Raw genomic sequence first — 12,386 nt, 5'->3', positions numbered from 1 at the left:
GGCACCCCGCACTGTTTGGTTTGTGGGAAGTGTTGGGAAACGGTGACGCCGGTGCAGTGAGAGCAGGCAGGGCTGGCTGCGTGGGGTCAGTGAGGGTGGGAACACCACGACGAGGGATGCTGCAAGGAGAAACCCAGCAGAGGGCTCCAGGCACAGCCCCTGTCACCAAGGTGTGGGAACCAACCTTTTCCATGAGCATTTTAGGAGCAAATGCAGTGAGAAATTTGTGTGTTCAGAAGTCAGCGACAGGGAGGGTGTCAGCAGCACGCTTTTATGGAAAATTGCTGGGAACTGGTTTGGAATTTTTAGATATACAGACAAGCAACTTAATTATCAGTTTTTATAGGCATGTTTTGAATTTGGTAAGCCAAAAAATAGCCCCTAGAGAATATTGCCAGACCAGAAAGACTGGAACCATCACTTGATTTGGTAACTTTTTGGGTTCCAGTAGTGGTCAGAGGGAGAAGAATCTTGAACAGGAGATGGTGGGGCTGCTTCCAGCTGGAGCTGTGTAGTGCTGAGCATCAAAAAGCCCACAGAAGAGCTGATATGGGACATGCAGAGGGCTGAGGCAAGCAGTGCATCTTGTCTCAGCCTGCAAACTGACCACCATGCAGAAAGAGAGTAGAAAGGATCGACTGGTTCTGACACAGCAAAATGACAGCTCTAAGGGATGCCATGGAATCACAGAACCTCAGGGGTTGGAAGAGACCTCTGGAGGTCCATTAGACAAACACTCCGCTAGAGTAGGATCCCTACAGCAGGTTGCATGAGTGAGCATCCAGAAGGGTTTGAATATCTCCAGAGAAAGAGACTCTGTGGACCCTGCCAGGGTGCTGCAGGTAACGGCTGTGAGATGTGGTTGGGTGTGCATCACTTCAATAAACGATTGCCTGGAGCCAAGCTCTGGTTTACGTGCTGCGTGGCTCCCAATATTGTATGGCTGTGCAGAATTTGTAAACCCATCCAAGATCCCCAAGCCCAACTCCAGATCACTCCACCATGCCCACTGACCATGTCCCTCAGAGCCACATCCCCATGGCTGTGGAACACTCCCAGGGATGGGGACTCCACCACCTTTTTGGGCAGCTGTACCAATGCTGAACTAGATCCACAGGACAGTGCAGTGGACATCACTGAACCAGGGATTCAGTTTTGAATAGAAAAGGTCTCAGAGATGTGCATGGCAGACACGTGGCTGAGACAGCAAACAAGTTCCATTCACTGAGCATCAGGTGCAGGGGGTTGGAGAGGATCCTGAACTCAATCCTGAGCTCAATCCCAAACTCTGGGGGCTGCCTACAGGTTGACCCATTGCATACAGAGCACCGGGCTGTGCAGAGCTGGGGCCACATCCTGCCAGCGTTGAGTGTTCGCGGCACACTGCCATGTAGTTTGTCTGAGTGTGTTTCCAGCTTCAATATACCCTCTGCAATATGGAACACTTCTTGATTAAAATGACAATCTGCTGCTCTGCAGAGTGTGCCTACAGCATGGAAAAACCTTCCAGTTCAAGCCATTAATTGCTATTGACAGCGTGTGGTTAAGAAAACGCGAAGGGAAGAAGTGGACGCAGTTGAGTTTTACAGACTTTCAATGCACAATAAAATATTTTATTTAAAAACAATGCATTCAATATCGTGTTTTGGCACGAGTCAATGTTGCAGGCACATTCACACCAAACAATAACATTGCTGAGAGATTCAGAATGAATCATCGCGTTTATTTCTCCACAAACGATGGTCACGACGCAGCACTCCGTTACAACAAGAACCAGGCTCCTTGCTTACAAATGTGACGACGTATTTACATGCACCACGCACTGTGCAGGCCACATCCATCCCCCTGGGACAAAGCTGATCCCATTCTGGTTGCCCTGAGGCCAGCAGGGACCTGAGGGGAGCAGGACCAAGCAGTGATTCTGCTTGGGACACATTTCACAGCGTGTGCAGCCTTGCATGCCTTTCACCTGAGACATTACTCTGGCCCTTTATCAACACCAGCCTTTTAAAAATAAATAATGCTTTCAGTATGGCCATTAAATAACGAACCCTTTATTACAATTATGGCATTTTTTGATTTTTTTTTTTAAATTTTTTAATTTTTTTTTTAGTATTTGTTTTTTTATTGGAAACAACTCCATGAGGCATTGAACTGTATAGCCATTAGAATAAAGACACATTCATTTACAGAAAACCTGCTTTCTAAATGGTTTGTTTTTGCAATCTCCATTCACAGTTAGTCATATTTCACAAATACTTTTTGGTATACTCCACAATTCAAACCGGAAGCCAAAACATCTGTGTTTTTCTTAATGTATCCTACTGTGTCCTAATGTATTCACTGAATAGATACAAGCAAATAAAGTACCAAACAAGGATGTAAAGAGAAGGAAAGGTAGCACACCTATCCCCATTCTATGTACACCTCCTCTTTCCATTCTCTGCTTGATGGCCCCATTCCAGCACCACCACCACCGTATCCCCATGTCCCTGCAGTGCCATCACCCCATGGCTGCCATCAGGAGCTCTTTGCCCAGAGCTCCTCCTGACTTTGTAAACTGAAAGGTTCTGTACTTGCAAGTATCGATCACGCTGCATTACGTGTGCTTTCATTTAGCTATATTTGTTTGTCTAGACATTCAGCAATAATAGTGAGTATTTTCCCTGAACCATCATGAATTCATTTAGATAGACAGCGACGGGAAGGTTTTGGACTGAGCAAAAGGGAAGGAAGAGTCTAGCCAACATGCTAGCAAATGCAGAGGGGATTTGCCGTCCTAAACACAAGGGCTGCATCTGGCAGCTCCTGCAGCAGAGAGCCAGGCTGCTGGGCAGGAGCACGCATTCTTTTTTAAGAAAAACACTATTTCCTACTCTGAAAGGACACTGATTTAAGGAGTGTCTGTTTTTCATTCCTTTTCTTGTCTGCACTTTTGGGTTGTCATCTCTCTGAGACGCAACCCAACTCCTCCGACCTCCTCTTGGATGCAGGTGCCAGCACCTCATCTCCAGCAGCACAATCTGGATGGCTCCTAGGGGCTGAGGGACACCAGGCAAAGTACTGAGACCCCAACCTGGGGGTCTGCACAGAACCCAGCCTTGGAGCGGGGCTTGGGAATGAAGCCCAGCCAGCACAACTGCCCTTCCCTTCAGACTCCAGAGAAAAGCAGAATTCAAAGAGATCTAAGAAAACAGGCAGAAACAAAGGATGCATAATTTAAAGATGGTTTTCCACATTGCAACAGCTCTGACAAAAAATATTGATACTAAGAAGCAATTTACTTTGGGCTGTATTGTGCCATTGATTTCGGGGCAGAACTCCCCATTAAAATCAATGATTCTGAAATGTTCAATGTGGTTCTAAAAAATCAATGGGGAGTTTTGCTTAAAAATCAATGATATAATATGGCCCTTTGTCAATAATTTTTCTGTGCTCCCATTTCCAAATATTTGCAGCCGTTTCCACGCTTCCTTCTTTCTCCACACCCTGTGCTTCTACGCAACTCACTGGCAATGGCCATGCCTTGGGACTGGCACTGACACCTCTGCCCTGAGAGCAGAACCCCAGGACTGCCTCACAATCCTCTGCCTTGGGCCTTGCATCACAACTGGGAGCAATCTACAGGAGTGCCCCATTTGCCCTACTAAGGGGGGTGGAGCAAAGCCCGTGCACATAAAAGCTTCCCATTCTGGTGTTCTCAACAACGTAGGTGCACTCAGTGGTGCAGCCACACATGCTGGCGTCCATGCAACTTCTCTGATCTCAAAAGAGAATCACAGAATCGCAGGGGTTGGAAGGAGATCATAAAATCACAGAATCATAGAATGGTTTGGGTTGGAAGGAACCTTTAAGATCACATAGTTCCAACCTTCTGCTACAGGCAGAGACACCTCCCACCACACCAGGTTGCTCACAGCCCCATCCAGCCTGGCCTTGAGCGTTTCCAGGGATGGGGCATTCACAACCTCCTTGGGCAACCTGTTCCAGTGTCTCACCACCTTCACAGTAAAGAATTTCTTCCTAAAATGTAGTCTAAATCTACCCTCTTCCAGTTTAAAGCCATTGCCCCTTGTCCTGGCACTGCCTGTCCTTGTAAAAAGTCCCTCTCCAGCTTTCTCATAGGCCCCTCGATCCAGTTCAACCCCCAAGAAAAAATGGCTGGGGACAGCACCACCAGGAGAACACAGATTCATGAGCTAGCCTGCCTAGCCTTATTGAGATTAGGAAAAAAGTTTACTTTAAAGAAAAAAAATAAGAAAAACTGAAGAACAATCTTGGAGCAATTTTTGGTTTCAGCATGTAATTTTTAATGATTATCTTCCAACACGGGTGCTCTAGAGCAGTCATTTTGAATGGACAGAAGATAAGTGCTGTCAGGACAGACGGACGGATGGACACCCTTACGTCTACATTAAAGTTGTTGTACCATGTAAACAACACACAGCAGCCAAGCGCCACTCAGAGCCAAAAAACTGTACAGAGTGCATCAGCATCCACATTCAAGCAAATATAATGATAACTGTCCATATTTCTATAATTTGCTAATAGAGATGATCACTCCCTGCATAAAATTGATAGCCTGCCTTCTAACAAAAACACCTGCCATTAAGAAGGGGTCCCAGACCACAGCCTCTCTGTCCCCAGGACTCCCTTCTGCACACTGCCATAAACTGCAAAGTGATCCAGGACTTAGCCAGCATGCATCTGCAGTACAGCTCAACGGCAAATTGCACTGGAAATGATTAATCACTGTACATCATTAACAACTGGCACAGAACCTTCCCTTCCCCGTGCAGTTTCTGCTTTTGGGTGTGTTCCGGCACCCAGGGAACGATGTCTGGCAGGGATGGGTGCTCTGAACACAGATAATCAACAGCAATATTATCAATAAAGCACATGGCACCGCACGGCACAGCTCTGGCATTGCTGCACAGCGACGTCTCCATGAGGACGTTTGCCACAAGTCATGCTCTGCTGCATGAGCAGTGACGAGCACAGGCAGTGGGGCAAGCCAGAAGTGCCTGAGGTCTCACTTGGGACTGTGCTCAGGGAAGGGAACTTTGCAGCCATCAGCATCCTGAGCAGCGTGCCTGAAGGTGTGGGCACCAGGCTGGCGGTGCCAAAGAGCATCCGAGCCCCCTCGCAGCTCTGATGCCAAAGTAAAAGCCAGAAAATAAATAAAACAAGGAATTACAGGGCGTTTTCAAAATGGCTTTAAAAATTCTCATATTTACAGGCAGTGCAGAGGGATGAGGTTTCCCTCCCTGCTGGAATGCACCCAATTTGGTCGCGTGCCAGGTGCAGCCACTTATCCCCCAAAGCGTGGGTGCTGTGCACTAAAATGTGCACTGTTAAGGTATGGTTTTGAATTGCCTTCTGCATTGTCTTTCCATGAATAGTCAGTTCTCAGCATCATACAGAGTAATATAAAAATGTTAAAATACTTTGAAGCATACTCGTTTTAATAAGAAAAAACAGTTGCTTTACAGACTCCTTTATCCTGAGACAACATGGCCAAGATTCTCAAATACAAGAAACCCTATGATTTGTCCTTTTTGCAACCAGCCTGACCTTCAAAGGTATCTAGAAAGCTCTATCTCCTCAAACATCTGTTCTTGACCAGAACACGAGACCACCTATTCAGCTGTCTGACCATGAACTCAGTGATGTAAACTGGGACCCTGAAAATCATATCTCCTGCTCTCCACATACCCACTGTGCTTACTTCCCTCTCAAGGCCATTTCTCAGAAACTGGGCTGCCCTGACCTCACTCCATCTCCCCCTCGGGCTGGTGGGGGGACATTTTCCTGTACAGTTAACTGGGATGGGAATCACTCACCCTCCCCCCCTCCCCCTGCAGCATACAGCACTGACACACACAGGGGGCTGGGGAACCAAGTACAAGCCATATTTTGACCTTCTCCATTGCTGTTCTTAAAAAAATGTTAAATTCAGTAAGTACGAAAATATGCAAGCAGTGGAAATGGAGTTCCACACTGAGGAACTTGTAAATGACAATGAGCTGGGGCTCGGGGTGGCTCTACCAATTGGCCACGGCAAATCCATGTATGCTGAGCAACTCACAGCAACATGTACGAGAAAAGCAATGCCTTATGAAAGCAGAGTTCCTAATCCTAATCTGAAAGGAACAACCGAAATAAGATGTTTACAGGCATGTAGTGGGATGCTGAAATATGAAAAGATTTTAAAACATATTTCATAGCATATATATAAAAGCAAAATACTTCAGCTTCACTGTGCTGCTGCTTGAATAGCATCCACAGAATTTGATAAGTGCTTCTGCATTTTCTGCATTGCTAAATGTGCTGAGACCCTTTGATGAACAATGGCAAGGGTGATTGAAAAGCATCTGCATACTATGGAAAATATTTTAGGGTGGATTTTTTTTTTTTTTTTTTTTTTTTTTTAGAATTGTATCTGAAGAGCATTTAACTCAGATTTTGGGCACTTTTTTAGACAATCATTTGGCACTTCAAGATTTAGGTTCTTAGGCACAATGCGACAAGGTCAGTTTGGCCAGTCCTTCACCGTGCATCCTGTAGAGCAGCTGGAACTCTGCAGGCAGCTGGTGGGACTCTTGCCACTTGGTGGTGAACTTGGTTCCTTTCTTGTCGTAGTAGTGGTACGGGAGGTCCTCCCTTGTGTTGGGATCAAACCCGAAGGGCCAGAATCCATACAGGTGAATCTCTTCACATATGGCAGAAGCAAGGGTATACATGAGAATACCTGTGCTCAGCCGTTTGGGTGACAAGTGTTTGTTTTTCCAGTATCTGTGAAAAAAAAAAAACCAAAGGCAAATTATTATAGGATACAAGTAACATCGTGGGCCTGTTGTAAGAAAAAATATGATTACAGTATCATTTGGAGACCACCAAAAATGCTATAGCATGGAGAACATCAGTGTTCACAGCTGATAACTGGAGTAAGGCAAGGATTGCTGTTCAGGTCAGTCTGTAAAGAAGAGAAATGCCTAAACATTCTCTTTCAAGGTCTGCTTTTGGTTTTTCACCCGGAAAAACAGTGCCTTATCCAGAAAAGCAAATCCCTTGGCCCCTGGTGAAGTGTATTTTCTAAAGAGGTGGCAATGTTACCCATACATGAATTACAATAGATTTGCCTAGATCACTCTGCAGATGTCTGCTGGCACCCTATTTGCTAGCTGAGAGTAAGTTCTTCTGTAAGTGGTTCTTTTCTTATGCAGAATCTCACTCAACTCCTCCGCACTCCTCCTGCCTCTGCGGAAGCCGCTGTGGGAACAGTTGAACAGTCCCATGATGGCACAGACCCTGGAGCACTTACTGAAGCAATGACAGAACTGCATGAGCTCTGAAAGCAAACAGCGCCAGGTCCTGACTGGCCAGGGAGTTAAGGCAAGACTAGGAAAACAAAAACCATTGGGTTCACATAGGGAGAAATACGTGTTTTGACAAGCTAAATGCGAGAGAAAAATACACACCTGTTAACATGCTGCATTATATTTCCTGGCCAAGCCAACTGGACCTTTAGTTGGCCTCGATGCTCAACAAAGAAGTCAACCAGTGTTCTAGTGACCGTTGCTGACGTGTGGAAGAAGAAAGCAGGGATCCAAAGAATCGCCCCATCAAGCTTTTTTAAGCTCAGAAAGAAGTTGTTGCGATCCTGAATGGTCAAGAGATTGTTGTAATACTTCTCCAGGATGCTGGGGTTGAAGGTTGTGAGATTGGTTTTCCTTCCAACATCTTTTTGGAATGCCTCAGTTGGAGCAAAATTGCAGCGAAAAACAAAATCAGACTTATCTATTTCTTGCCCACACTGACTCCCAGTCAGGATTCCACTGTTTCCAACCACGGCACAAACGTTGTAATGTTTATTTAAGATCGGTGACACATCTGGGAGCAGTGATCTGAAGTTGTTGCTTATGGAAAAAACATACTTATGGCTGGAATAATCATAATGCATCAGCTGTCCAATCCGAACACTATTCTTGGTCAAAGAAAAATTTTTTATGACATCGACATGCTGAAGGATTTCTTGTCTAAAATAAAATAGAAAAAGAAAAGAAAAAAAAAAGAAAACATTGACATGTATTTCCCCTTTGTCTGTGTTAGAGACTTGTTTCCAGATAGACTTGAGTTTTCCTTTCTAAAATGTTATACAGCCATTTACTGAGCAATGCAGTGCAACAGAATTAAAATCAATATAAACAGATAGCAATGAGGGAGCTCTCAGTACTGGACCATGGATCTATGGTAATGATGGACACTGTGTTTGCCATAAGATATCTGAAGCAAAACCAAGAAGTCCAGAATATCCCATTGAATTAACAGTAATATAGCTGATTTCTTAAATGCAAATATTCCTTCTGTGTTCATCAGGAAGCTTTTAGTCATGGAACAAGTGACAGTCACTGTCTCCCTTTATGTAAACATAGGTCCTTAATGTCTTATTAGAGCAAACATGCTGACGTTTTTGCAAAGGTTATTTGGAATAATTAAAAAAAAAAAAAAAAAAAAAAAAAAAAAACAAGCAGAACTAACCTTGCTCAGGAATTTCCCCAGCAGAGCATAAAATTAGAAAACCAATACCACTTTATTTGCTCATGTTTATGGAAAACAACCTTTCTTCCAACTCACATCCTCCAGTATCTAAGCATTAATGGAGTCCCATTGGGTCCCCTAATTATGGGTTATGGATGACAGACAAATGCAGCAGCAGATCCTGAGGCATTAGCTCATACCAACAGCAGGGTGACAGTTATTTATTAAGGATGAGGTGGTGGTGCCAGGAATGAGGCCATACTGATGAGTGGCCACTGTTGCACCAGCCAGGGAGACCCCAAAGAAAGGATGGAGCAGGCAAGATGCCATCTCATCTCGATGGCCTGCAGCTGCTGATGGGCTCCTGAAATGGGACATGTGGGCAGAGACATAATGCGCCCTCTAAAATGGCAAGCATTCATCAATATGAAACCAAGATGTTGTAGTCCAAGATGGTTGTAGTCATCTTAAATGGCTAAAGGATTTCTGTTTCTTTCACGACTTTACTGCTGTATATAAACATACTGCAGTAAAGCCATTAAATAAAAGAGGCAGGGCAGGCATCACATCGTAGTGAAGAAAATAAAAATCCATCTTGTTTCACATTAAGCTTTGAGGAAGGTTAAGGAAACATGAAGGTCTCTGCATTGCCACAATGCAACGTGGCCATGAACCTGTGAACAGCAAGCAGAAGCCAATGTGCAGTGAAGACATTTCAGGGTAGTCTGGGCTCTTGGTGTCCCCACTGAATTGCCTTCTGCCCAGTCCACAGCCAGAGTGGAGCTGGAAGCCACACTGTACTTAGTCAGAATTGCTGGACATGTTTTGCCCTCCATACGCATAGCACTTCATGGCTGTTACAGTCTGATTCGTTTTGAGCTTTAATCAACCAGCTATTTATCTTGAAGGAATGACAATTTCTCCTGCACTCTGAGAAACTGGGTCACGTTCCGTTTGGTAAAAGAATGTGTGCTGCAGCTTGGTGTTCTGCTCTGAATTAATCAATTCTTCCAAGATAGCTGTTACCATCTTGGGAAATGCTGTGATTCAGCCTTTGTCTCTCACTGTTGGCAAATTACTCAGAATCCAGAGTATTTAGCAGTCCCTAATTGCATTTTCTCAAATATTCAGGGGGAGGGGACAACTCTTGGGAAGATGATGACAGGGGGACAAGTGGGAAGAGCTGCACGCTCACCTCTGCTGTGCGAACGCTGTCCGGTTAAATACCCACTTGGACGGCTTCTCCTGCAGCTCCTGGCCCAGCGAATTTGTAATGGGGATGAACGAGGGGTCGAGGAACTTCAGCGCGAACTGGGACCTAAACGTGTGCGCACAGACTCACATGGACACGGAAACACACACACACGAACACGGACACACGGACACACGAACACGGACACACACACAGGCCGCGCGCTGTCTCCAGCTGAGAAAGACCGGCGTCAGCACCACGGACAGCGTCGGAGGAGACGCGCCGCTCCCCGCGGGCCGGGCTGAGCCGAGCCGGGCCGGGCCGATCCGAGCCGAACCGGGCTGCGCTGAGCTATGCAGGGCTGAGCCAAGCCGTGCCGAGCCGTGCCGTGCCCACTCTACAGCAGCCCCTAAGCACCGAGGTTCTCACGCCCGGCCCGGGGGTCCCGCGGTACTGGGGCCGCCCGCTTCCCGCAGGCCGCCGAGTGCTGGGAGCAGCGCGGTGAGAGAGGAGCCATCGCCGGGGCCGCGGAGCCTTCCGGGGGCTTTCCCACCGAGCGCTTTAGGGCTTTCCCAGTGCCAGTCCAAGAGCGGGTGGGGGCGGCCCCCTGCCCCCGCGTCGTGCCGGGCCGTGGCGGCCATCCGGAGCCGCGCCCTCACCTGAATCCCGCGTGGAACATGTACATGCGGGGCCCCCCCGGGCCGGCGGCGCGGGGCGCGCCGAAGATGTTGTCCTTCTTGAGCGAGACGTAGCTGATGAGAGAGAGGATGAGCAGCGCGATGCTGAGCATCACCAGCCCCAGCACGCTGGCCACCCGCACCATCTTGCAGCTCCTCATGCCGGGAGGCGGCCCCGCGGCTGGGCGTGTGCGGCGGGGCTGCCGCGGGGCTGCATGCGGGGGCGGCAGGCGCGGAGGCGGCGGGGACAGGGACGGGGCCGACACCGCCGGCAGCCGGCAAGAAAATGGAGGGAGCGGGCGGCGGCGCGCTGAAATGGCAGCCGGCAACCGTTCCCCCCCCCCTCCTCGTGTCCCGGCCCCGGCGGCCCCGGCAGCGCCGCCGAGCACCCCCCCGGCAGGCACGGCGCACGCCCGGCAGACCCGGGGACGTCCCCCGGTGCGCCTTTCCCGGTCCCGGTTTCCTTCCCAGCGGCCTCAGGTTGCAACCCCAAAACGGTCCTGGGGTTCCTCGCAGTGTCCGCAGACAGTCCCAAGGACTCCGCAGCGGGACAGTCCGAGGGTGCAGGCGGGGCTCGGCACCCCGTTTATCTCTACATCCCAGCACGATCTGCAGACCTCATCTGGGTTCCCATTCCTTGCTCTGGGCTGTGAGTGATCAGTGGGTCACGGGTAATGAATGGGTGATGGGCAATGACACCTGGAGGCATTATGGTGTCCCCAGCTCCGTGGTGTCCCCGTGGTGGGGAGGGTCTGAGCAATGCCACGGAGCTTTTTCCTGCATCACAGTCTGCTTTTGGTGATGCCGGACCCCCTCACAGACCCCTTGTTGTGTAAAAACACGGTGCTTGATGCTATCCAAAGGCCATGATGCTATCCAAAGAGCCCTAGCTGCAATTAAACCACCTCATAAATCTCACAGCGACTTTCATGTGAACTCCAAGAGAGTCTGACTTCCGTAATCTGAGCAATGCCTCTTACGGACACAGCTTCTGCACGATGCAGTACTTTCAGCGTTTCTTCAAACTGCATTTTTTTTTTTCCTTATAAAGTTTACCACCATAGACAGCTCTGTCTCTGAGCCCCAAGTTCATAGAAGTGCCTTATAAATAATAAATGCTGTCTTTGTAGCACCATCCTTGCTCTGGGCTATAACCTACAAGCTCTCCATGCATGAGGCTCCCTTTGAAGAGGAGGAACACAAGGAGCTTGCAGGGTCGAGTATAACGTCACAGCATGGTTCTTCATCTTTCAGTGGGAATTTGGCCTGAGTATGGCCCCCAGGTCTGTATCCCATTCCTATGGAATACATGCAGCTTTGGTGGAGAGAGAAAAGGATGAAAATGCAGGAAATAATGCTGCTTTGATATAGGAGATGATAGGTTTGTTACTTGGCTCCTCACATGGCTTCCAGTCAACTTGTCTGCTGTTGTCCTCATAGGGCATGGTGTTGCCAGCCTCAGTCTGCTCAGGTCCTGTCACGAACAGTTTCAACTTTTGGATGTTTGGAAATCCATTCTGTAGCACCTAACATTAAGGCTGATGTGGTTCCTGGCCATGCGTACTGGGGCTGGGCATGGATACCTAGGAGCGAGGTTGCACAGCTCTCATATTGCACACCTGTCCAGGTCCCAGCCTGAAGAAGCATGATCACCATGGGCTGTAGGAACCTGCAGCTATCTCCATGAGGGCAGCTTTTGAACAGATCAGAGGTTTCTGGTCATGATCCAGGAAGCAGCAGAAGGCTATGTATTGTGCTGCATGGCCTGGTATGATGCTGCAGAGTGATGCAGTGCCATTGGTGGGAGTTCAGCCCTTGCACTGACTTTGCACCTTAATCCTACCGAGATTCTCTGGGTGGGATCTGAGAGGTGCGCTGGCAAGAAATGTTTTAAAATCCTATTTTAAAAGTGCTTCATTTTGACCTGGTTTCTCTGGTCCCAGCCCTGGTCCCAGGCACAGTGCATGTGAACAAGT

The 12,386-nt window shown here is 48.0% G+C and overlaps 1 protein-coding gene across 1 annotated transcript; it reads right to left on the bottom strand.

Moving 5' to 3' along the window:
• Positions 1-6,512: 6,512 nt before the first annotated feature.
• ST8SIA3 (ST8 alpha-N-acetyl-neuraminide alpha-2,8-sialyltransferase 3) lies at positions 6,513-10,571 on the bottom strand (the record flags this gene model as incomplete). The annotated part of the gene is made up of 4 exons (XM_079548093.1): positions 6,513-6,795; positions 7,482-8,039; positions 9,737-9,859; positions 10,393-10,571. The coding sequence occupies 4 exons, from the start codon at positions 10,569-10,571 to the stop codon at positions 6,513-6,515; spliced, it is 1,143 nt and encodes a 380-aa protein (XP_079404219.1).
• Positions 10,572-12,386: the final 1,815 nt, after the last annotated feature.

Source organism: Tetrao urogallus (genome assembly GCF_951394365.1).
Source record: "Tetrao urogallus genome assembly, chromosome: Z".
NCBI lineage: Eukaryota > Metazoa > Chordata > Aves > Galliformes > Phasianidae > Tetrao > Tetrao urogallus.
The sequence above is the reverse complement of the archived record's forward strand: the minus strand, read 5'-3'. Positions and strand labels throughout refer to the sequence as shown.